This window comes from Sarcophilus harrisii, chromosome 3, assembly GCF_902635505.1.
Source record: "Sarcophilus harrisii chromosome 3, mSarHar1.11, whole genome shotgun sequence".
NCBI lineage: Eukaryota > Metazoa > Chordata > Mammalia > Dasyuromorphia > Dasyuridae > Sarcophilus > Sarcophilus harrisii.
The window spans coordinates 527,296,619-527,324,179 of NC_045428.1; the positions used below are offsets into that span (position 1 = coordinate 527,296,619).

The window sequence follows — 27,561 nt, forward strand, 5'->3', positions numbered from 1 at the left end:
ACAATAATCCTTCATATACAATAATTTACTTAGAACATACAATAGGAAAAACAGTAGAAACAAAAAAGAAATTATGTCAATCAACTAATTTTTAACTTAAATATGCTTTTAATTCTTCTAATATATAAGATGGTCTACTTTTCAAAAGAACTACATCATGAACTATAAAAGATATATCATACTCTATTCCTAGGACTTAACTAGTAAAAAATAAAACTTTAATTATACTAAGAAACCCTAGTATAATGTTTTATAAATATTTTTAGCTCAGAAAATTAACATGCTATGATTTCACTCTTTTCATGCTCTACATCACTACTGAAGTAAAAATTAAAATAGGTGGGTAGCCTGTAAATATGCCTGCCACTCTAGGTAGGAGAATAAATTTAAAATGGACATGTATATTAGATAATCAGATAATGTAGGAAGGTGATAAGATTAAACAGTCACATCAGTACTCACCATCTTTTTAAAAAGTGTGGTAAATGCTTTTTTAAAAAAAGCTATTAAGAGCACAAAACTGTTGAGGATTGTTGAGTGGCAGTTGTAGGGAGGTACATCAGTTAAAATCTAGATTAAAGCAAGCTAGCAGTGAAGTAGAGGATTCCATGTATTGGAAATATTAAAATGTTGAGTAAGTATCTGTGATTTATATTGAAGAAAAATCAAGACCAAGCACCTGAAGGGACCTCAGAGGCCATTTAATCTAACCCTTTCATTCTAAAAACAACAACAACAACAAAAACTAGACCCAAAGAAATTAAATCACTTAGTAAAAATCACTCTCACACACACACACACACACACACACTTTTAGGTAAGATTTAAACTCATGTCCTCTGACCTCAGAGCTAGTACTCTTTCCATATACAACACTGCTGGTTCCATTATACAAAGTTAAATGCATTCTGGATAGGAGTTGACTGTATTATTTTTATTTTTATTTTATTTATTTATTTTGCTGAGGCAATTGGGTTTAAGTGACTTGCCCAAGGTCACACAGCTAGGAAGTGTTAAGTGTCTGAGATCACATTTGAACTCAGGTCCTCCTGACTTCAGTGTTAGTGCTCTATCCACTGTGCCATCTAGATGCCTCTATTACTTTTAATTCTAAGATTAAATCTGTTCAATTCTTCAATTATGTGATTTTGGGGGATTTCCACAAGTAGTCAGCCAATAAACATTTATTTATCATTTCTTATGTGCCACTGGAGACAAAAAGAAAAACTAACAGTGTCTATTCTCAAGAAACTTATATTCTGATAGAAGGAGATAATATATAAATGAGTAGCTACATTCAAGAATTAGAGAAAGTAGATGGAAGATAATCTTAGAGGTAAAGTACCTGCAGCTGTGAAGATTGGAAAGGCTTCCTATAAAGGGCGATTTGAGCTGATGTTTGAAGAAAACAAAGGAAGCTTTACAAGTGGGATAACATTATGTAGAGTGAAATTTGAAAAGTACAGGACAGAGCTTTGGGGGGACAACCACAATGAGTGGGTATGACCTAGAAGCAGCAAAGGAAATGGAGGAGCAGGAGAACCAAGAGAAAGCAACATCATAAAAGCCTAGGAAGAAGAGAATCTCCTATGAAAAAAGTGATCAGCAGTATCCAAAGCAACAGAGAGGTTAAGGAGGGTGAGGATTAGGAAAGGGCTATAAAGAAATCATAGGGAACTTTAGAGAAGGCAATTTCAACTAAATAGTGACATTAGAAGCCAGGTTGCAAAGGGTTTAGAAAAGAAGAAAACAGAGAAATTGAATATGTATGGCCCTTCAGCACATATTTCTAGGGCTGCTAGTCACACGAAGCAAATTTAGAGGAAGTGAGTCTTATTTAATTGAGTAGAACAAATTAAAATATAGATGATTAAAATATATTATATGAGGTTTATTTAACTTTTAAAAATCACAATAATTAATAATGGTAGTAAAGATATATGTATACATATACATCAAACCTTTCAAAATAAATGTAGATTGCTATACATTAATTTATTCATATTCTGATGGATCTTTGATCTCGTCAGTTTGGATATTTCTTGCATTTATATATATAAATATAAAGCCAATGTTTGCCTATTCCATGTAACTTATCCTTGTCTTCCCCCAAATTCTCTGGGTGGGAAAAAATAGAAAGGGTCTTCCTCTCATTCTCTTAACATCATGTGGACACCAATAGAAAATATATTTCTTTAGTTTCCTTTGCTGTTCCTATGTGGTTGACTCAGCTTTTCCCTCTAGCCACACATTTTTTCTAGTGACATTTTTCATGGTTCTTCTTTTGAGCAATTTTTTATAATTTGTTGTGGTCTGCTTATACCATAAACCTTTTCCTTGACTTTGAGTTAGCTTCAACTTTAATTCTTCAGAGACCATGGTACTCCTTAACTCTCAGTCATGTAGATTACAAAAAATATCATTTTAAAGAGATATGTCTTTGATTCAAGAAGATGCTTGGGGGTCATTAAAAATATTGCAGAATTTTCCAAAGGCAATGAAGTGGCCTTCATTCTATTTAATTCAGCTTTTCTCCTATTTAATTCAGTTAATGGATAATTAATCTTACCAAAAGAGACAGTGTTTTTAGCTTTTTTTTTTTTTTTTTCCTTGAAGGAGACTTAGAAGGTAGTTGTAAATAGAAATTAGCCAATGTATATACATGGAGAGATTATGTTTAATTTTATATTTTAAACTTATCGAATTTATCTTCTCATATTAGACAAAGAAGCACAGAATCTTAGTTGTGGAAGAGACCAAGGACAACTTACGCAATTCTTCACTTAATGTAAGAAGCTCCTCTACTATATTCATGAGAACAGGTAAATCTTATGAGATGGAGATTTAAAGCCAGGCATCTGAGAAATAAAGGTCTCTCCAGTGTGTGCCCTGAAGTGCCACACTAATTTGAGCCATTCTGTATTACTCAATGAAAAATAGAAATGGCTGGCATTCAATTATGGCAGTCAACACCCATTCCCTGAATCTATATTTTGAAACATGTGCTCTCTTATGCTCATGGATCAAAAAATATTTCTATGCAAGTCTGACATTACTTCACTGCCTTATTATAACCCCCTTAAGGCATTAATGTCTTTCTCTGGTTCTCATGTCACCAGCAATTAATTTTATTGCCAAAAATGCTTGCTTTCCCCCTCTAATCCTAATAGGTCTACATAATCTTTTAATGCTTCTACTCAGACCTTATTTTCCTGATCACTGACTTTATTTAAATTTTCCTTTGTCTTAACTTTACTTTATGTTCAAGCTAGTAATCGATAATTCATTTCACTACTAACCCTGACATTGCTCTCTAGCTTCATGACCCTGCTCCTTCTACCTATAATGCTCAGTTCTTGCTTGTTTATGAGTACTAAACTGACAAATTTACCATATGAACTCTGAAAGGCTCCTTGTAAACTCATGATATTACATATCCAAAAATGACTTTGTAGCTTCCACTACTATGTCAAGCTTCTATTTATGTCTTTCAAGAGCATATGAATTAAGAAGTATGATTGATGGGAAACTATCTGGGTACTTGGAAGTTCAGTCAAAGAACAGCAGCAAAAAGGGTTGGCTTGGACCCAGATTACAGATGCAGCTGTAATGCTTGACACTAATGGTATCCCTGATGGCCCAGTTCTATTGCCAACAGTAAGCCTTGCTTTCTGAGGCTGCTTGCCCTGTGACACATGAGAGTTCAGATGAGGTCAGTGCTGGCCAGTTGTCTTAATAAGAGGAATAAATAAAATTACAGGTTCAAGTCTTCCTCCCCACAGGCCAAGTGGGACGCATTTTATGATCTTTTTCATAGGCTCATCAAAAATGCATGAGTAGAATATTTTTGAATAATAACTTTAAAGAATAATCTCACACAATAATTTGTAGCAAAGATGAATCACAGGATCAGATTAAAGTTGAAAGAGATCTTTGAAGTTATTTAATCCAAATCTCTTATTTTACAGATAAGGAAACTGAGGCCCAATGAGGTAAAGTGGCTTAATAAATGCTACATGGCCAATATAATTTCCCAAAGTCTGCTTGTTCCCTTGTTACTATTCTCTTAGTACATCTCTTATCTAAACTTTTGCAATAACTTCTTAATTGGTCTCCTTGCAACCAATCTCTTCCTTCTTTCATCTAATACACCTAACACACAATGCCAAATTGATATCCCTAAATTTCAAAAAAACATTTGTTTTCTGGTTGGATGCAAAGTTAGTGGTTTATTATAATTATTATATATATAAATATAATAAATATTATATAAATATAACATAATATAAATTTATATTAGTTTATATAATATATAAATATTATATAATAATATGTAAATATTATATAGTAAATATAAATAAATATAATAAACTAGGCTCAATCTCTTGGTGATTTGAATTCAAATCTTACTTTTAACACATAATGACCATGCAATCCTGAGAAAATTCCTTTAACTCATTGCCCTAAGTAATTCCCTTAAAGTTGTGTCAATAACCTTGTTTTTGAGATTCCTATGTTTTGCTTGTTTAAAGATCTTCTTGTTTTTCCTTTACCTATCTTTTATTTCAGTATATTTATATTCTCAATTTGTTGTTTTCTCTTTGGCTTCTTTGAAAAGACCATTACAGAGTCACATTTTTGATTATTCTATTTCTTTCTGCTGTGTAAGACATAAATTCTGCCATTTGTTTTTTATGCTCTCAAAATTCTTCTCTATCAAACCCATTCTAATATGTCAGACTATAGTTCCATGCTCTCTTGGGAACAATAGTGTTCTATGTTTCATCAGGGATTGTAGAGGGCTGAAACTTTGAAAAGGTATGCTTGATTCAGACAGCAGAACACTTAAGGCTAATTACCCACTCCATGTGAGATAATACCTCTATATACATATTTAGATGAGATGGTGATGTGATGGCTCTCCTTACCATTGGTACTTGCTGAATGTTTTGGTGGTGAGATAATCATAGGTAAGGATTGGAGGGCTGGGAGGGAGAAGTCATCCTGGCAGCAGGATGAGGATGAGAGAGGCAGGAGACTCTGGACTCCAAAATCCAGGATACATTTTTGGCAAGCCACAACTTGCCTGCCTCCTTCACTTCTCCCTCTAAAGACCAAAAACTTTGATTAATCCTGACTCTGACTGATCCTGAGGCCCTCCAGATAGCTATCCAGACATTGCAAGGGATTGGTTCAATTCACTTTATCTTGAAATTTAAAAAATTCTGTTGGACTTAGCATCAGTTTTATATACATATATACATACATAAACATACAAACAAACACACACACCCATTTGTGTTTAATAGTAGCTATTTCTAGGGTGGGGTGAGGTTTAGGAGATAAAAAGGAAAAAAATTTACATGATAAGTTTGTACATTTGAAAAGAACAGCATGTTGTACATAGTAGATTTGTGGTTTTATATGATATCATCTTTTTTGTTGTATTATGTTAAAAATGTTTTATTCCACAAATTAAAAAAGTAAACTTTAAAAAATAAAATATAGTTAATTCTATTAAAAGTTCAGAAAGTTTTCAAATAGCTAAATCCCCATGACATTCCTTTTCCCATTAAATTAAGAAAATGAAGTTACAAGACTTTAAAAAAGAGTTTCCTGTAGGTCAATTCACCATATTTTTTCCACCTAAGTCAAAACTTAGTTTCTCAGAGTTCACACTAGAAAATGTTAAAAAACAAAACAAAACAAAAAAAAAAAAACCAAAAAAACATACAAACAGGGCTGAAGCAATAGAAAGATAAGCACATAGCAAAAATGGTCTTATTTGTAGTGATAAAAAAGCACCTTTCTAAACATTGTTCACTAAATCATGAAATTCATTAAATGAAGAAGTGTTCAAGGTAAACTTATAAATATGCCATATTATAAATTTCCTCACAATACAGCCAAAACAAAGGAAATATTAGATAATAGAGATTCAAATTCCTGCTTTAATTTTCTCCTCAGGATAATCCATCTTCCACACAACCACCAAAATACTCTTAAAGCACAAATCTGACCCTGCAAATCCATTGCTAAAAAAATCTTCTGTGGCTCTCCATTCCCTCTAGAACAAAATACAACTCTTCAGCTCTACATTTAAAGCCCTTTATAGATTGACCCCAGCCTATCTTTAGGGAACTTTATGTGTTTATATACATATGCATGTATATAATTTCATTAAGTTTTTTAAAGCTTAAAGTGCACCAAGACTTATGTGTATGTTGTCCTAAAAGTCTTAGTGCAGTTTAAACTTTTTAAAAAGGTTAATGTAGTTACATAGAATTATAACAGAATGGTAGTTGAGTTTGATCTCTGATCATCAAAATTTTATTTTTGATACTCAAAATTTTAATAAGCTTTAAAAAGACAGTGTATAGGTATATATATATATATATATATATATATATGTACATTTGTATGTATACATGCAAATATAATGTTTTATCTATATAAATCATACAAATATATAATCATATTCACATGTAACATATGCATCCGTATATACTTCCACATATGTTCATGCATGTGTGTATCCATATTTCCCTTCTTTCACTCTAGTCAAACTGGTGTCCTTATTCTTCCCCAAACTCAGCATTCCATCTCCTCCACTCATGCCTTTGCACAAATTTCTATCCATACATAGAATGCACTCTCACTTCACCCCAGCTCTTAGATTTTCTAGCTTCCTTCAACATTCAACTTATTTGCTATCTCTTATGGAAAGTTGAATTTCCTGAAGCAGTTAGTTATTATTGTTCACCAGTTCCTTCCTCAAATATTATTGTATAACTTAATTATGTAGATTTCCCAGTAGAAGATAAGTTCCTAGAGAGTAGGAACCATTTCACAGTTTGCCTTGGTTCTCCCAAAGTCTAGAATAGTGTCTCAGACATAGCAGGTACTTAGTAATATCTAATTGTAATTGAATCTTTTACTTTCTGAAAGTGAAAAAATGAAAAATAATTAAACAATCTTTAATGTCATTTTTAGTGATTGGTAGAAGGACCTTGAACTTAAAAAAAATTTTTTCCAATGTATAAATTTAGCATATAGTCAATGTTATCATCTTGTTTGACCATGAATCTGACATTTCCATGTTCTAGAATTATATTACAAATAATGCAGTTTGCTATAGGGTAACAAATGCAAAGCCTATAATATCAACTCACATTTTAACAAATTCTATTTTACATAATTGTTAATATTTTAAAAGGATAAAAGGGAAATTTTTTTATTTGGCATTCTACTAGCTTAAATGATCATACTCAAAAGTATAGGAGAAGTACCTGAGCTTCTCTTTTCTAATTTTTCACTTATATGTTTGGTGGTTAACACCTTCTCAATCTCCCTTGATGGATTGTCATCTAAGTCATTCCTATTAACTTGGTGTCCCCAAGGTTCTGTCCTATGTCTACTTTTCTTCTCCCTCTTATACTAACTATACTTTTCATGATCTTATCAGCATCCATAATCTCAATGATCATTTCTATACTTTATCAAGACTTAACATCTCTCCTGACCTACAGTCTCATAACTGTAACTGCCTATTAGACATCTCAAACTGGATTTCCTATAAACATCTTAAATTCAACACAACCAAAACATAATTCATTCTTTTTCCTCCCATTCTTTTTCCTCTTCTCTTTCAAATCTCTTATTACTGTGTTGTTGAGGATACCATTAGTCTCCTAGTCATCCAGATTTACATCCCAGTTGAGGATAATAACTCTCAACTCACTCCCTCTCATCCTGCAAGACTTGTTGCCAAGTCCTATTGATTTTACCTTTGAAACATCTCTCACAAATGCTTCCTTTTCTCCTCTGACACCATCACCATGCTTGTGTGCTCCTCCCCCACCTTATGCCTGGTCTGGCAATCATCTTTTGGTGCCTTGAATCTCTCATCACCTCTCATCCAACATTCATCTGTCAAAGTGACCTTGCTAAAGTGAAGTTCTGACCATTCACTTCTTCCTTCCCATTAAATAAACTTCCACAATCAAATACAAGATCTTTTGTTTGGCTTTTAAAGCCCTTCATAACCACTTTCCTTCTTCCCTTTCTAAGTCTTCTTACATTTTACTCATTTCCATAAATTCTGAGACCTAGTGATATAGTACTCCTTGCTTTTCCCAACTTATCACATTCCATTCCTGCTCCCTATTGCCCCCACACACTCAAAATATATATATATATATATATATATATATATATATATATAAATTTTTCCTAGCAACCCCCAATGTATGAAATTCTCTTCTTTCTTTTTCTCTCCTATTTCAGGGCTTCCCTGGTTTCCTTCAAATATCAGTCTAAATTTTACCTTCTGCAAGAAGCCTTTCCCAGTCATCTTTAATCTCAGTGTCTTCTCTCTGGGGATTCTCTCCAATTTATCCCGTATATGTCATGGTTTGCACATAGTTATTTGTATATTGTTTCTCCCATTAGACTGAGAAGTCCTCTTGGATCTTTTTAAACCTTTTCTCTAGTCCTGGGCCTTTTAGTTTTCACTGGTTCCCTGTGCTTGTATAGTCCCTGGCACATAGCACTTAATGATTGCTGATGACTACAAAGGGGAGTGAGGAGAAGGACAAATTTTAAGGACTTTAAAAGCCAAACATCTTGGAAATGAGAGAGAGTCCCTGTAGTCTATTGGGTTGAGAGGTGACATGATCAGACCTGCATTTTAAGGAGATCACTTTGACAGTTGAATAGAAGATGGACTGGAGCATCAGCCATCAGGCTATTGTACTCAACACTTCATTCTTACTTAACTCCCACCCAGGATTCAGTCAACTACCAAGTCTTGTCACTTCTGTTCAGTCATGACTTGGCTTGTCTGACTCTTCATGTCTAACTTTCTTGGCAAACATACTGGAGTAGTTTTCTTCTCCTGCTAATTACACATCCTTAATATCTTTTGCATCAATCCATTCTTCTTTACTCATACCCAAACTGCCCTCATCATCTTCTGCCTGAACTATGTATAGCAATGGCCTCCTAAATATTTTCCCTGAATCCAGTCTCTTCCCACTTGGGGGAATCCTCCATACAAAGTCAAATTGATATTCCTAAAAATCCTGATCATATGATTCCTTTGTTTAAGCATTACAGTGGCTTCCCATTACTGTTAGAATAAACTAAGTTCCTCTATTTGGTATTTAAGGCCTTACACTAGCTAGTTCCAGCCTGTCTTTCCAGGTTCTTTATAAGTTATTCACTCAAACATCTGTAGCTCAGCCAAACTAACTTACTTACTGTTCCCTATATACATCATTCCATCTTACACTTCTGAAGCTGGAATGCTCTCCTGCCTCTGGTTCCAATAGTTGAAGGTAAGCATCCTATTATTTTACTCTTATCGTTAAGGATGTATTAATGAAATTCAAGTTGTTTCTCTTTCATTTTCCTAAGTCTCTTCCACATTTTCCTTTCATCATCTTTTACTCTTGAGCTTCCCAAAATTCACATTTTGAATGCTTTTTCTAGGCATTCTGTTACTTTCTGCAATTATCTTAGAAGGTAACTAACTAAAAAACAAGGTACTCTTCTTTACAACCTTGTTGACTTGGAAAAGAACCTGATATAATTGGCTGAATATTAAATTAGGAATAAAGATCTCTTAATTCCAAACTCAACTACACTATTCATTTGTTTCCTGATGATTAAATACAGGAAATGTTTCCTATGACTTCCAGGGATTAAGTGATGTCTTCTTACTACTAAGATTTTAAATAAAGCAGTATATGAATTAAATTATTATATCTGATTAGAGATAAATTGAATCATCTACTTTAATTCACTATTCCAGATAGTACACACAGCAGGGACCTTAAATATAAAGAGACTTCAAAATGTATTTTAATTATACATTTAGAAAGAGCTCTCACTCCTACTGTATGGAATGTGTTGCTAAATTAAGAGATATAAAATGTTCACTTTTCAATCCACAAAAGGTATTCTTAATTATAGTTTGTCTCAACCAAAATAACTGTCAGCTTTACTAGAGTTTAAATGTAGTATAGTAACACAGGTATACTTTCTTGGCTCCTAATTCCTTTACTGTGAGTCTTCAGCATGTTTTCCTCCCACTATATTAGATCTAGTTGTATAGTTTCTATGGGAAGATGTTATGAACTACACTGTTGCTCTACAGAGGATCTGGAAAATACTGAAACGGTATTTATGCTATTTAAGCTTTTTAAGTTTCCTAATATGATACTGTCTTTGGTTCAGCCTGATCCATTCATTTCATTAAGAGTTCCTTGTATATTTGACAACAAAATTTGATCTTAAATTGGGTTTCAGAGGCTAGTTATTTGGCAGAGTGGATCGAGTACTTTGCTTATAATCAAAAAAATTCATTGTGAGTTCAAATTTAACCTCAGACACTTACTAGCTGTGTGACCCTGAACAAATCACTTAATCCTGTTTGCTTCAGTTTCTTCATCTATAAAATGAACTGGAGAAGGAAATAGCAAACTACTCCAGTATCTTGCTCAACTCCAAATGGGTCATGAAGAATCAAACATGATTGAAATAATCCACTAACAGTGTTTAAAAGAAAAGAGCTTTTCAAGGTCATGCACATATTTAGGAATTTTAAAATGTAATACAGACTCCTGAGAAATAAAAGCAAAGCAAAAACAACTCTAAAGATACTTGTGACTTTTTATTCTCTGCTTCTAGATCCTTAATGTATTGATTCTTTCATGGAAAATTGGTCTTTCCCCAGGGACACTGAAACATATGTTACTCAGCAGGTATTCTTCCAGGGCTTACCTGAACCACATAAGCAATGCTTTGAAGTCTATGGAGAGGAGGGGGATATCAAGCAACAATCTCTGAGTTTTTTTTTTTTTTTCCCTTCTCATGGGAAACTCTAGTTGCTAAAGAAGCCGATATAATAATTTAATTTTCATTCCCACCAGACAATTCTTAGTGTCTCAGCCATATTTCTATCAATGCCAAACACAAACTCATTATCATCAGCTAGCCATCCCTAAATATTTTGAAATTTTTAATGACTCATTGTTTTATACAGTCTGAATAAAGGCTAAAACTTTAAGGTAATTGCCACCTTGTCATCCATTTAAAGAATGTGTAAAATGTTATGATCCCTGGCATTTAGGATTTTGTTCAAAGGATGAAAACATAACACACACATTGAAATTATTTTGATGAATTATTTCCACTTTCTTTATAACAGCTTATATGCAATTTTGGAGGGAATAAAGTCATAAAGTATGAAAGTATAGAACTTTATTTCTTCCTAGAAAAATCTGTTGTCAGGAGCCATTAATTTAGTTATTGATCTCTGGCTGTTAAATGAATTAAATTGTTTTGGAGTCTATTACTGAAATTCATGTGTAAGGGCACTTCCAAATAAGTAGGGAAAACTTTAGAAAATACCTAAGATTGATTTCAGTTTCAGACCTTATTTCATACCATGATCTCATTTCTCAATTGCACAGCCTTGCTAGAGAAAATTAGCCCAGTGGAGAAACATAAGTAAATTATACTTTTTTTGATTACCATGGAAATGAAGGAGCTGGATGCATTTTAATTCTCAGAGATAATAAGAACATAATATCTTGAATCCAAATCAACATTAATATGTTGATAGTATATAGACAGATGCACTCATTTAGTTGATAGATATATTGGGTCCTTGATACATATTTAGCAGCCTTCATGCCTTAAATGCTTTGGATCTTGTTAGGCATAGTTATCTGGTGAGATTTCTTTGAATAATTACTTTAGAGTATAAATTGTTATAGGGCAAGTAAATAGCAAAAGTATATTTGTGCATGTTACATGTATATGCATATATATATATAAGTACATATACATGCATATATGTATCTATATAGATATATATACCTGTAAACATACATATATACATGCATACCTATATACACATACACAATACAAATATATGCATATATACATGCATATATAGATATACGCATGTATATACATATACTTATACATACACACATGTATACAAACATATAGATATATGTTTATACACAAAAATAGATATATACATCCTAGAATGTCTCTAAAAATGACATAATAAATTAATATATAATACTTTTTTACATACTTTCTTAGTTCTCTTTTTTAAGTTTATTATAATTCTTGCTTCCCTTTTCACAAATATTTATTCTACCCCTACTCCTGCCCCTCCGTTTTTAAGTTTCCTTTTTTTCTTGAGAAATAACAGCAATGGTTTTATAAGAGAGAAAATTATTAGACCCTTTGGATGTAGGGCAATAGCAATATGTTTAAAAGGAGATTTGGAGGCAGCTAGGTGGTGCAGTGGATAGAACACAAGCCCTAAAGTCAGGAGAACCTGAGTTCAAATCTGGACACTTAATGCTTCCTACTTGTGTGACCCTGGGTAAGTCACTTAACCCCAATTGCCTTAACAACAAAAAAAAACATTTTGATCATGAGCCTGAGCTAGTTATCTGTAGCACCACTGCTTAAAACACTATTTTGAGAAGCACCACCTTAAACTAGAACCATTAAAAGTTATGTAAAAAAGTGGTATCTGAATTTTTTAAAGTCCTCTTCCATTTTTTCCAAATCATATAATTCATTCAAAGGCTTTTATCACTTCTCTTAGCAGAATATGACTGTCTTGGTTCCAGAAAGATTAGGACATTTTTTTTTATTGCTTATACCAAATACCAAGCATTCATTATAGAAAAATAATAACAATTTGCCACAATCAAAACTATATGCAGCTATTAAATAAAGCATGAATATCTATACTTACCACCATCTTCAACTGTAAAATGGAAACTATCACTTGTGGCATTAGCCCCCTCTCTTAAGACATAGCATATTTTCATGTCATCAATGTCAGCTGAAAAAATAACAAAAGCATAAAATGACTTTTTAAAATTAGGGGAAAATGCAAAGTATCTAACAGGTATTAACCTGTAACCTCCCCCATCCCATCACCTTTTGCTCAGCCAGATGTAAAATGCTTATCTACACACTAACATGCCCATGCCTGAATCCATTGTTAGATACAGAACTCTGAAAGGGGAATACCTAGTATCATATTGGAATTTGGTTTTTCCAGCAGTTGACTTACACTACTCTGAGATAAGTTGAGTTCAGCTAAAGAAACTAAAGAGTACCCAGAGGTACAGGGAATGTCAGGCCTAGCTAAAAAAAGTGAGGCAATAGAAGAGCTCAATTCTGGTATCCTTTTCCCTCTACCTTTTCTCTCTTGGCACACTAAGTACCTAGGTACTTGTTCTCTGTCTCATTCCTCAATTTCCCTTTGTTTAATTCTATTAAACTAAAATCATTTACAGAGTATCTCTGTGATAAACTTTGATAAAGATGGAAAAATAACCAAGACAGAATCCCTATGTTCAAATATTTTATTTGTTTCATGATTTTAACCAGCTTATTTCCCTCTATGATGGTGTACTGGCAATGAAATTGATCAAACAACATTCTTTTCCAATATTGTAATCACCACCATAAACTGATATTTGTTTCAGGCAAGTCAAATAGTGACTGTTTCTAAAACTACATGAAAAGTAAATCGTCACTAAAAGTAGATTCAACTATAGTCTAATATTTATGTGTTCAACAAGTATGTCAGGGTTTTCTCCTTTTTAACAGAACTTTGAGGGCTCAGCTAAGGGGAAATATGTACACAAATAAACTTTATTAATGCCTCCAAGAATACAAGTTCAACATTATATAGAATTGTATATGGATTATTTTATAGTAATTTGTGTAAGTACAATCTTCCATGAATGGATCTCATAATGAATTAATTTTCTCAGGGTCAAACTATGTTAGTAAAATATATGCTGTATATGCTATAGAAGTTTAAAACATGGTCATCTTAAAAGATTCTTTGGACTAACTATTATCAATTACATGTGGGCATTTTGGTGATGTTATTACCTATGAAATACCTAACCTTTTTAGAGAAGATATTCCATTTACTGGTTGCATCAATATGAAATCAGACTTTGTTGCATCATGTAAATTCAGACTATAGATTTCTTTATAAATTCACTCTTTTCATCACATGGTAATATGTCTGCTTTTAATTTAAACTTAGGCTAGTATAACAATAACTACTGAGTTTATGAAATAAACATAAAACAAGATGTAAATATCCCTGTTAGATACTGAATTTGTATAGAAAAAAAGTTCAAATAGTTTGCTTTAAAAGCACCAAGCCAGAATTGCCCCCCCCCTTTTCTATGATATTCCTGGTTGACGTAACTTCTAAAGTAACTTAGAACTGGGTGGGGGGAGAATCTGATTTAGTACTCGTTATTTTTCACATGCCATTGTGAAAAAGAAATGTCCTTTTGTTGCTAATTGAAGATCCAATTCAAGAGGCTTGGAAATGAGGTTTGTCTAATGTCATGAAAAATCATATCTATAGAATGGCAAGGGTGGAGCAAGAATTATTAGTTGATCCCCCAAATCCCTTCCAACTGAGTAAATTCATAGAAAATTCAAGACTAGAAGAAAAGAAAAAAAAAATGCCTTGTCAAGTAGTAGTCTTTTGTTCCCTGGATCCCACTTGACACTTGGCCTTAGCACAAATAACAGGAAAGTAGTATAGTAGAACCTCAATTCAACCACTGAGGAGCTTTTCACTCACTGGCCACTCAATCTTGACAAGTCTTAACTTATCTTTTGGAAGAAAATTGCACTCGGCTCAACCCACATAACTAAATAACTCAAAATTAAGGTTACTTCTGACCAGGAATTAAAATACTTTGATTAGTTTTTTCCCCTGCTCCTTTTATAATTTTCAAGGAAAATTGGTAGATTCAAGATTATAATCTTTTGCAAGCAGAATTTGAAAAACCTCCTCATTAAAACAAAGGTCTCATCACTGTTTCATAAGGAGTAAAACTTTCTCAGAGAAACAAAACACTAGTTCAAAATGGATTTTTAATAATTCTTTAAAGAATAAAAAGAGCAAAGGGAAAAGAATGTATTTGTATAAAATATTTCTAGAAATCTTTTTTGGTGGTTAAGAATTAGAAACTAAGGAGATGTCCATCAATTGGGGAATGGTTGAACATATTGTCCTATATGATTGTAATGGAATAATAGTATTTTGCTATAATAAATGACAAGCAGGATTATTTCAGAAAAAAAAAACCTACAAAGACTTAGATGAAATGTTATAAAGTGAAGTAAGCAGAACCAGGAGAACATTATATATATTAACAGCAATATTGCACAATGTAGAATTGTGAATGACTTAGCTATTCTCAGCAATATGATGATCTAAGACAATTCCAAAGAATTCATGATGAAAAAATGCTATCCATCTCCAAAGAAGTAAAGGAGTCTGAATGCAGACCAAAGCATACTGATTTTCATGTTTTATCTTTCTTTTTTTGTTTAAATTTTCTTCCACAAAATAACTAATCAAGAAATATGCTTTACATGTTTGTACATGTATAACCTAAATTAGATTGCTTGTTGCCTCAGAGAGAGGGTATGGAAGGGAGGGAGAGATAGAATTTGAAACTCAAAGCTTAAAAAAAAGAACGCTAAAATTGTTTTTACATGTAATTGAGGGAAAGTAAAATATTATTTAAAAATGAAAAGAGTACACTATATGACACCCAATTATCACAGAATTTTCATTCCAAGTCAAGGCAAATGATATTGATTAGCTAAAATATGACAAAAGCATATTTTTCTTCCTACTTCATCTTTTAAGAAGTAGAAAAGTATAATACCCAAGTTTTTAATCTGAAAGAAGGAAGACCCATTGACAAAAGCAATCTTATTCTACAATTATCCTCAAAAACATTTAATAACGATTAAGCTAGAAATTATTAAGTTGTATTCACATTTTAAATTATACACATACACACATATTCAGGATGTTTAAGGTATGAATATAACATGTGTGTGTGTGTGTAAATAGATAATAAATAGATAAATTCCCTTTGTTAAATTATAGATGAATTAAGAAGATAAAAATATATTTTAATAAATCTAAGAGATAAACAAAATTTCTTATGTTAATTAATCAAACATTAGATTTACTTCTGCTAATCTATACAATTTTCTCATGTTTTAAATAATAAAACACAATTTATCATTTGATTAACTGCAAATGAATTGTAAAATATAACCAAATTTTTACTATTTGGGTTAATACATTAAGCTTCTCCAAAGTGAATTCTAAATCACACTATATATTCATTATGCAATGAATTCTAGTGATAATTTGTTCCATATTCATCTGGAATACAATGTTATATTTTAAATGTTTTTAGTCTGCCTGAACTATTGTTTTAGTAGTTTTCCTGAATATATTTTTAAGACTGAAATATATAATATAATATATATTATGTTAGACACAGATAAATGTGTATATTAATATATGTATATGTCTACATATATATATATATATATAACATTGTAACATCATATTCTTCTAACTTGCTAAATTCCATCAAAATATAATTCAATAAATCTTTCTATGATCAAAAGTTAAAGCTCAGCTTAGCCCTCACCCTAGACATATACATCATTCTCTTTCTGGAAGAGCAACCATAGCAACTCCATAATGGAGTTTTTTCATACTTTCTTACTTATCTAATCTCCATAAATAACTCTTATGAACCAAGCTCCAGCCTCAACTTGTTGAAATGAGTGCTCTTTGATTATATACATAAAGTAATTTTTTTAGTAAATATTTATATCCTTGCTAGTGTTATATGAGTTTGCTAGTTTCACAAAAGCAGGTTCATCATTCACAATTATTTTAAATTTACAAATGGCTACAAGGCTATGGCATACTGGGTTTGAGAGCAGAAGGGATGGGGGCAGGGGAGCAGAGGGGAGCAGTGGAGAGCTGCCATACACCAATATTTGAAAGACAACGTATGTGTTTAGAGCTGTTGGAATTGGTCTGGGATCACTTTAATTAACCTTTTACTCCAAATTCTCCAGGACCCCTTATTATCTGTAATACCTAATCCTTTTCACAGTAGGGAAGAATGTTTAAAGCATAATTTTCTGCTCTTTTTGCTCAGTAAACATTCCTCTCACCTTCTTTGCTTTGTAAGAACCTGGAACAGATGAGAGACAGTATGGCATCATTTATATGGTACATGTCAGGGGCCCTGACAAAAAAAAAAAAAAAGCTTCTTGCTGGTTTGGCACGACACTTGGCATTCTGTAGCTTGCTTGTCTCTGCAGGCCCTGGGATATATTCAGGCATTCAGCCAAGATTCAAGGAGTTGGAGTGTGAGGCTATTTGCCAGGGTCTAAAACAGGCAAGCAGTTCACTTTAACACATTTTGAGACTCCCATGTTTATTAAAGCATTTACTATCTAAAAGCAGAGTATTGCTAGGAATCTAGAAACAGGAAAAGAACACTCCCATTGGGATATCCTAGAGTTAAACTTCATCCCTGAGCATAAAAATCATTGTGAAGGATATATATCCAGTTTCCATTCTGTCACCCTGAGAGGGATTTTAATGAAAGCAACTAAAGCACTTTGAAAAAATAAAAGGGGGGCTAGGGAGCATAAGGTCTAGGGTCAGGGTTTACACCCAAAGAGAGATTGCTGAACTAGGTAACCAACTAAACCACAAGTAGCTATGCATAAATCACTCACCCTTCCTGTCTCAGGCTATATGTAAACAGAGAGGGAGCCAAAGCAAGTGGTTTATTCATTCATTCATCAAACATTTGTTCAATGTATATTATGTTCTAAGAATTTTAATTCAGATTAGAAAGGTACTTAAGTTTTTAAAATATCTAGGGAATGGAGGCAATTAGTCCCTTAAGTTACAGACTAGTGAAGGGTGGAGGAGAGAGGAGGCTTGAATTAGTTAAATAATTTGTTTTCCACATTTTAAGATTTCCTAACAGAAAGTTGGAAATGTGTTATTACTTAATTTATTATTGATTGTGCATATTCAATAGCATCTTATTCAGAGGTTTTTTGTTGTTGTTTTTATCTGTATGGAACTTTAGATAGAAGTTGCCTAATACAACTCACTCAACTTGTCTTGAAAAGATAAATTAATTCACCATTTATCCTGAGGATATAATGAGTTATTATAATAACACTTTCAAAGTGATTTTTCTAAGTACATACATAGCAAGGTACACTATGTATGAATAGCCACAAAGTTATAAGAAATCATAGTCCTCTTAACATAAAGTAAAGGATAGCTAGTTGATGTAGTAGAATGAGTGTCAGGCTTGAATCTTTCTAAGTTCAAACATCACTTCAGGCACTCACTACCTATGTGACCCTGGGTCAGTCACTTAACCTTGTTTTCTTCAGATTCCTTACTGTAAAATTAACTGCAGAAGGAAATGGCAAACCACTCCAGTATCTTTGCTGAGAAAATCCCAAATGGATTCTTGAAGAATCAGAAATAAATGAACAGCCACAAAAAGTCACTATATAATATTTCTGGGGATGGATGCATTTTTGGTATCTATGTTTTGTCATTGTTGGGCTTTGTTGTTGTTGTTGCTGTTGTTTTTCGGTCATTTTCAGTCACGTCCAGCTCTTCATAACACATTTGGGATTTTCTTGGCAAAGTATGGAATGGTTTGTCATTTCCTTCTCCAGTTCATTTTACAGATAAGGAAACTGAGGCAAATAGGATTAAGTGAGTTCCCCAGGGCTACACAGCTAGTAAATATCTGAGGCCAAATTTGAATTCATAAATATGAGTCTTCCTAACTTTCTATCCACTGTATTCTATTTACTTCACCACACAGCTGCCCATTGGTGTATGTAACTGGACAGCTATTCTTCCTCTGTTCTTGAATTTTCCATTTGGAAATACATTTATGTAGAATAAATAAAATTATACAAAAATCAATGACAACTCTCTGGGAGTTCAACATTTCAGTCAGTTCCTAGAATTATTGGGAGAAGTTAGTGTGCTACTGTGGGAAAAAAACAAAACCAAAACCAAAGCAAAACACTTAACTTGAAGTCATAGGAATCCAGGATTTCTAATCTCAGCTGTGTACTTGTTAAACCTTGGACTATTCATATACCTTCTTGGTTACCTTGTGTATAAAATAATGGGTTGGACTAAATAACTTCCGAGTTCCCTTACAACTTATGTCTATGATCCAATGAATTCTAAAAACAACTTCAAAATATTAACTGAAATCAAATAAAAAAAAAGTCCTCTAAAGTAATTTTATCTAGTTTTGAAGTTACATTATTATTAATAATTTTTATTACTAATATTGCGGTATTATTGTTCACATAACAGCATTCTTCCAAAAGAGCACTGTATAATAGATTGAGGACAAACTTTAAAATGTGGAAGCCCCAAGTTTGAGCCTTTCCTCTGAAATATGCTGTGTGTGTATGTGTGTGTAATTATGGATAGATAAGTCATTTCATTTTCTGGTGCCGTAGGCAATTCTCTAAGACTGCAAATTATAGGTGCATTCTTAATCTGTATTATGGAAGGAGTATCTACCCTGGGAATTTTCTATACTAATGAACTGACAAATATAGATTCATTTTTCCAAAAAGCTAAAAACTCTTTCTATGCTGTTGGGAAATTTTTTCCCCTTAAAGGTACAAACCTTAAAAGGAATATGGCCCGGGTAATTTAAGAAAGATATAGGGCAGTGTCATTGCTATCTAAATCCACTAATTGTTCTAGACATAGATGTGACACAGGCCTTCTTTCCTGCCCCTTCTCAGCTTCTTAGCTGACTTCCTTCTTCTAATCTCCTTCCCCATATATTCATCCAAGGCTTTTTTTTTTTTTCATTAAAATCTTTAGTCTTTCATACCTTTCTCAGTTATCTTCCTCATGTCATCACCTCCCAACCATTCATTCATCCCTCTTCTCCTGCCTAGCCCCTCTATCAGCTGTCAGTACAACTGGACACGTGACTACAGATGATTAAAAGTTTTCTTTGTTGTACCCCCAAAATAAGCCTAAGCATTCCAGAGAATCCAAAAATGGGATAAAAGCTTGTGCTCTGAAGGCACTAAAGCAGTGAATTCCTAATTTCTTCCTGAAGGGGAAGATAATAATCAAAAGCATCATCTCATTTAGTCTCACTGCATCCTTCTGAGGCGGAGTTAGATAGGTATTAGTATCCCTATTTTAAAAAGTAGACAATGGCACAGAGTTTAAGTGACATCCACAGTGTTACACACAGGAAGTTAGTAGCTGAGCCAAGAGCAGAATCTGGTCCTATTCCTATTCTAATACTCTATTTTTGCATTTATCAATGAAAGCTATCACTTCCGGAAATAGAACCTGGTGTATTCAGTAACTGTAAGTAGAGAAAAGAGAATGGTACCTTGTGTAAACTGAGTGATGCTGTGATTGCCTTTCCCCAGGTTGAAGAGAAAGCCGTGTTGTGGGGCTTCTGTCACAATGAACTTGAGGGAAATGTGCAAACTGTCCTTGTCTTCCACTTTCAGTATTTTGTTTGTAATCATGAAACCTAAATGTCCAGTTGTCAAGATGCGAAGGGTGGAGGCACCTTTGTTCACCACTATTTGAGGTGAGCTGTTGTCCACAGCAATGACCTGGATTTTCATCCTTTGAGGTCTCCTTGTTTCAAATACAGTATCAGGAAAAACATAGAAATCGGCATGTGTGCCATCAGTCACAGTGAATGAGAAGCTATCTTCAGTTGATTCTGTCCCATCATGTTTATAGCTGATCAAATTTTCATTCAGGTCCTGTTTGGTGAAGACCATAACAGGTCTGGTATTATTGAACATAAGATGACCATGAACAGGCATTTGAATGACAGTGAATTTCAGGAGATGGTCAGGAGTATCTCTGTCTTCTACAGTGAGTTCAAAAGGAGTGATTAGCTTATTTTCACTTTCACTCACCACCAGATTTTGAATAGTGACTACTGGCTTCTTGTTGTCTACATCACTAATAGAGATCCGGAAAGTACGAAAGACAGAGTTATGTCCATCAGTAACTTCAAACTCAAAGCTATCCATTTTCACTTCATCATCAGATGTGTGAATGTAGTAAATTTTGTTCCCTGCGAGCTGAAGCTGGGTGAAAGAGGTGATAGGCACTCCTGAGTGATCTGTACACTCCAAGTGACCCCTCATAGGGGCCCTGGTGATGCTAAAAACTAAATTTTCATCTGGACTGTTGATGTCACTGGTACTCAGTAAGTCTGTTGTGAGTGTCACCCTGCCACCTTCTTTCAAGGATACTCCCTTGCTTATTACATCTGGGAAAACCATGTCAATGCTACCAATGGAAACATAAAAATATCGGTCAATGAGAGGATTTATTCCATCAGTCACATCAAATTTAATTAGGTCTCGAATACCTTCCTGCCCCAAATGCACATATTGAATTAAATTTCTGTCTACTTCATCCTGAGTAAAATTCATGCCCAGCGTGATGTTCTCAACTGCACCATCAGGCCTTTGTCTTTGTAACAGGCCATGCCCTGGTCCATAACGAATAATATAAACCAAACTTTTATCTTCAGAGTCTAAATCAGTTGCCATCAATACCTTGTTGTTGATAATTTTGGTTTCTCCCATTTCAATTTCTAGTCCATTATTGATAGTCATTCTGGGAGTCTCATCATCAACAGGAATAACCAATATGATTACCCTCTTCTCTACTGAATACTTGCTATCAGTTAATTTTATATCAAAACTATCCTCTTGGGTCTCAGAGTCATCATGCTCATAAATAATGCTAGAACTCTCAATGATCTGATCCAGGGTAAAGCTTTCCACCAAAACTGTACCATTTATCAACTGGTTCATGATGTGACCATGGGAGGGAAAACGGGTAATAACAAAAGTCAAATCATCTGCAGGAATATCTCCATCAGCAGCATTGAGAATGGGAGTATCAATAACCAGACTCATGCCTTCCATCACCATAAATTCTCGCATAAACATTTCTGGCTCTTCATCATTGGTTGGAATGATCACAATGGGGAAAAAGTGTCTATGAGAAAAATTAATTCCATCAGAACAACGGAATGCAAATCTATCTTCCACTGGTTCCACACCCTTGTGTATACTCTGAACATAATATATATGTCCCTGTTTAAGGTCTTTCAGAGTGAATGCACTGATGGCTATGCCTGCTCTTGATTTCTCTGAGCCTGGAGCTGGGGAAATATTTTCAACATATCCTGAAGCAGGTTGAGTAACTATAGTACATAAAATGTCATCATTAGGGGAATCAATATCTTCAGCACTTATATGGGAAGTGGTAATTACCCTCTTATCGCCCTCTACCACCATAAATTGCTCACCCACAGTGACCTCTGGGGCTTGATTATCAATGGGGAGAATGGTCACCAACACAGTAACTCCCCGCACAATGTTGCTACCAATACGCCACTCCTGAGACATATCTGACAATGTCAGGTTGAAAGAATCCTCTTTGGGAAATGGACCTATTTCACCACTAGTGTGGGCATATACAACAGACCCCTCTAGGATCTCTCTTTGTGAAAACTGTTCAGCTGGGACTCCATTGACTAGGATTTCCCCATATAGTGGGGGATTTTCTAAGAGAAAAGTTAGCATCAAATCATCAGTATCCTCATCGGTACCCTTGATTACATGAGCTGTGATTTCAGCAGCTTCATTTTCTAACACATCTAGATAGGAACCTAAGGTACCAGTAGGCAAGGACAAAATGGGTACCTCATCATCTATTGGACGTACATTTGCTCTGAGGGTAATAGGTACCACATGGAGGCCATCACTCACTTCTATTGAGCAACTGTCACTTGGATACTCATCCCCATTGTGGACATAAGTGACCCTGCCCTGAACAATATCCTCCAAGTGAAAGAATTCACCCACTCCTAGCTTCCTTTGGTTTAATTGCATTTGACCATGCTTGGGAGCCTGAGTGAGGGTGAAGGAGATCTGGGTAGCAACAGTGTCCACATCAGTGGCATGTAATTCAGTTTCACTCAGGATGTGCTGGCCCCTCTCCTGGATGGTGAAACCTGTATTGAGGATCTCAGGGGGTTGATTATTCACTGGCTGCAGATAAAAAGTAAAGGTCCCTGGAACCATATTCCCAGACTGGTCTTCTACCCGGTACTGGAACTGGGCTACCCGAGCAGCCACCCCCAGTTCCTGCTCTGGTGGTCTATAAGCAATTTTGTGGTGATTGATCTGGGCCTGAGTGAAATGAGTCACTGTAACTGAAGGGTTATCAGTCAAAACCAATGTGCCCAATGGGGCTGGAGCATGATTTTCATCTGTGTCTGTAGGAGGCTGTGTCACAGTGTAGCGCAGTTCTCGGTCATCTGTGTCCAGGTCAGTATAGCGCAGCCACTTCTTTCTTAGTGGGGTAAGCTGGTACTCTTGTACCACCATCCTCAGTGGGCAGCCACTGCCCACCTCTGGAGGTAAGCGATCCACGGGATGAATACGCAGCACAAACTTTTGTAATCCTGATTGGTTGGGGGGGTCATGGTCATCCTGGACTCTGAAGATGAACTGGTCTATGACAGGACCCAGTCCAGGGCTGTGGGGACCAATGTGCCGGTAGAACAGTCTCCCCTCAACAATGTCTTGCTGCCTCCACTCTATCACTGACCTCTCATATAATATACCTTTCTGAGAGTCTACCACTTGCCTCCAGGGGCCTCCAGAAAGCTCCTCTCCATCCCTAGGGGGTTGGGTCTGGCGGAGTAGGAATTGTCCTGTTGCTGAGTATGGGGGTTCCAACACAAAAAGTATCATAGAGTCATCTGAGTCAATATCAGTGGCACTCAAAGCCAGTGGTGGAATTGGAACAGTATCACCCTCAGCCAGCACCAGTCCAGTATTAGCATTGAGAACAGGTGGCTGGTCATCCACAGGCACCAGGGTAATGGGAAAAAGGAATTGTACCTGATGTCGACCTCCTCCATCTACCATTCGAAGAACCAGGTTATCACTAAGGGAGCCATCATTATCATCATGCTGGTAGACTACCTGCCCAGCTTCCAACTCAGCTACTGTGAAGTACTTTCCTGGTGGCCTAGCACCAGGATCTCCACCAGGGGAACCCAAGAGAGCCAAATGCCCATGCTGAAGGCCAGCCACCACCTCCAGCTGCACAGCATCCAGGTCATCCTCATCACTGATGACCAGATTGGAGGATCCACTCCCTGGGGGGCCAGTGAGGGGGCGGGATTGGCCCTCATAAAGGATAAGACCAGTATTTCTAGTGACCACAGGAGCAAGAGTGTTCATGGGTTTCACAACCACCATGAAGGCAAAGGGATCTGAGGCTGCACCTTCTGGATCTACCACTTCAAGCTCTAGTTCAAAAAGACGCTCCTGGTCAGAGTCCTCTGCTGGAGGCTGGTAGGCAATTTTGAGGAGCCGCAGGTCTCGTTGGGTAAAGGAAGACAGAGGTAAGCTGCGGTCATCTGTGCTCACCAAGTATCCTTGACCCTGCTGAAATGGGGAAGTGAGATTGAAGACTAGCAAATCAGGGTCTGATTCAGAATCTTCAGCTGCTAACATGTCCGGTGTCAGGGCAGTCAGCACAAATTGGTCCACTTCCATCATCATCATGGCAACGAAACTGGGCTTAGGTGGCGTGTTCTCTATGCCTCCCCGGATCCTCACCAGCACCTGAAAGTGCTCACGTTTCAAAGACGGGCTTCCTATTGGGGCATCTTTGGGGTGCAACTCCACGACCATGGGCACCCAGTCCCGATTTGGGGAGCGACCTGGGGCTATATGCAAGTATCGCACTCCCAGTTCCAGAAAAGCACTGCAGTCCATCATCAGAGGCTTCCTCAGTCCCCTTTCCCCTCCCCCTTCCCTCTCTGCTCTTAGAGCCTGCGGATAATGAAGCAGTTTCCCATAGCGAGGAAGAGCCCCCAGCCCAGAAAGGATGCCTACCCTGCATTCCTCTGTCTCTGGCTGGTAAGTGAATTCCAGGCTACGGCGATCTAACGGGTTGCTAGTACCCAAAAGCTCCTCTACGACCAGGGGCAGGTTCCTGGTCACTATCTCCAGCTGGGTAAAGAGTACCTCCACTTCCAGCACCAGGGGCAGCACCACTGACCCACTAGGAGTATCATAGCGCAGCTGCAATCTGACCCGGTCTTTTGAAGGGCTGCGGGCGCCCAGATGAGAGTAGCTCACCTCTCCAGGTCCAAAGTCACAGGGAAACCGCTTGGGACTGAGGTGACCCGGCAGCTGAGCCAGCGCGTCGTTGTCCAGCACCCCCACCTGGCAGCGATCCCCAGGCTGTACCTGCAGCACCAGATCATGCAGAGGGTCCAGCCAGACAGCGCGGCCGAAAGGCACGCGGAGTCCGCGATTGGCCAGCACTATGGCCTCTTCGGCTGGGGTGCCAGATGGCCCAGGGAACCCAAGAGACACCCGCGCAGAGCTGGAACTTTCAAGGTGAGCGGAGACACACCTCGCTAGGGACAGAATTAGGAGGAAGAGCCAGGGCGGCAGCTGCGCCCAGGGTGCCCGCGAGGTGACAGAGCGTGCAGTCGCGGGCTGCGCTGGAACGACCCCAAAAGTTCTTGAAGCTCCGCTCACGGCGTGGTGCATGATGCCGGTTTTTCCTTAATCTATGGCAGTGCGTCTGAGAACTTGCAGAGTCTGCTTCCCGAGCAAGGAACAAGCAGCACCCCTGGGAAGCGAGGGGGCTGAGCAAATCTACCACGTTCTCCTAGGGTCCCTGAAGTAACTGGACCCGGCGGAGAGCGCAGCGCAATTCAGGTTGGCGGTGTCGCTCAATGGACCGCTCCGCCAGGGCCGAGCCCGGCCAGCTTCACACTCTCTGACTCCTTCGCTCGGGTAACGCTACAAACTGAGTTTTCCCCTGCGCGCTTCTTTGCAGGTCCGGGGGGACCCGGGGCAAGGAGAGAAATCCCGCCCCTCGCCCCCCTTGCTCCTGCCTGTCAGAGTGACCAATGGATCCTCTGGAGAGGAGGGAATCTCGTCGAGGATTGGGTATAAGATACTGCCAATCAAATCGAAAGCAGAGGCGGAGAAACGGTGGGTTGAGGGAAGAGGAGAGAAGCCGCAACAGGTTGTTCTTTAGTGATCCGGGAGAGACTCCCTCCAAACCAGATCTCCCAACTTTAGCAGGCTTCCCCTACACTGCAAGTGCCCCAGCTGCTAGTGAAGGAGCGTGAACATGCTGCAACGGAATGAAGTTATCATAGAATCATTCTCCATTGAAGTTTGGGGATTCTCCTTTTCCCTCCTCATAACGAATTTAAAGCCCTTCCCTTTAGAAAAGAGGTGAGAATGGAGGGGCGGGAAAAGATCTAAAGCCTGAATTTCAATAATCCAAGCGGATTCAGAAATCAAGGCACTCCGGGATGACCGCTTGGAGATTTTCAGGTGAATAACTTGAGTTGATGAGAAAAGAGACAAAACTTGCGCTGCGTTTCTTCTCCCCTTTAAGAAACACGATGGGTACTGTACTGAGCGTTGGGTGGCTTTATTAGTCCCTCTTTCCCCACCCCCTTTGCTATCAAAGTTCACAAACTGAGAGAAAAGGGCGCTTGGAATGCGTGAGAAAGGCAGTCTGAGAACACTCCTGAAAGAACCAAATTAAGGAAGGAGCAAGAAAGAAAGTAGCCCCAGGCGTTCAAAAAGCCGGGAAGGGCTTGAAGAGCTGTCTTTAGAGATATTCCTGTTCCTCTTGCAATAATTAGACCGAGTACAAACTAAATCTACTTGTCAGCATCACATTTCTTTGCATGTAGAGAGAATTGATAAATATCTGGAGGGTAAGTTAAAATAAATTGGATCGAGTTTCACAGTAGTCAGAACTGAAAAAGTCAAGCTTGAGCTCTTCCTGCCCTCTTGTGTTTATACCTTTTCATTATTTATTTTTTTAAAAAGCCATTAATAAAATTTCATATATGTTCCTTCCAATAGTTTGGTAGCTTTACTTATCATTAGCAAAATGTTTATTTTTCAGGTATTATATAATGTAATTTAACTTACAAGAAAATAGACATTAGCTATTCCCTTCCTGTATTTAGCCTAATACTTTGGGATTGGCGGACAAAATATACTTGAGGGTTGGAGTTGGTAGAGGTAGTTACAGGTATAGAAAATGTTTGATTTCACTTAGTCTATATTAAAATGTAAAAATAGGTGACTTTAGTCTGAATTCAGAATGATTATCTGGTGATAACCTCAGATACCAAGTGGTCTCTCAAATAATCCGTCAAGGAATTAAGATCCAGAGAGGCGAAACAATTTCCCCCAAATTACACAGCTAATTAATGACAGAATGAAAACCTTACTACTCTTCCAATATCCTTTCATCTGATTCCTGAATATTTTATGATTATATCTGTAACAGAGCTCCCTGTACACAAAAGGTGTGTTGTAAATAATGAAAAATATTGTAGGCTAAGGCAAATCAGGCTCAGGAATACCCTGTGGGTTGGGCAGTGAATTGATTCAACTACTTGAGAAACATTTTGGAATTATGCCCCCCAAAGTGTTAAAATATGCATACCCTTTGAGCCAGAGATCTCACTGTTAGGCATATTCTTCCAAGAAATA

The 27,561-nt window shown here is 36.6% G+C and overlaps 1 protein-coding gene across 1 annotated transcript in view; it reads right to left on the minus strand.

The window, feature by feature from the left end:
• The window catches only part of FREM2 (FRAS1 related extracellular matrix 2), a 203,073-nt gene extending 176,190 nt beyond the window's left edge, over window positions 1–26,883 (minus strand). Inside the window, exons 1-2 of the mRNA XM_003764540.2 lie at window positions 20,346–26,883; window positions 12,791–12,880 (exon numbers count right to left, since the gene is read on the minus strand). Coding sequence (XP_003764588.1) covers window positions 12,791–12,880; window positions 20,346–25,578 — 5,323 coding nt within the window. The 5' untranslated portion in view covers window positions 25,579–26,883. The remainder of the gene's footprint in view (window positions 1–12,790; window positions 12,881–20,345) is intronic.
• Between the last annotated feature and the right edge of the window lie 678 nt (window positions 26,884–27,561).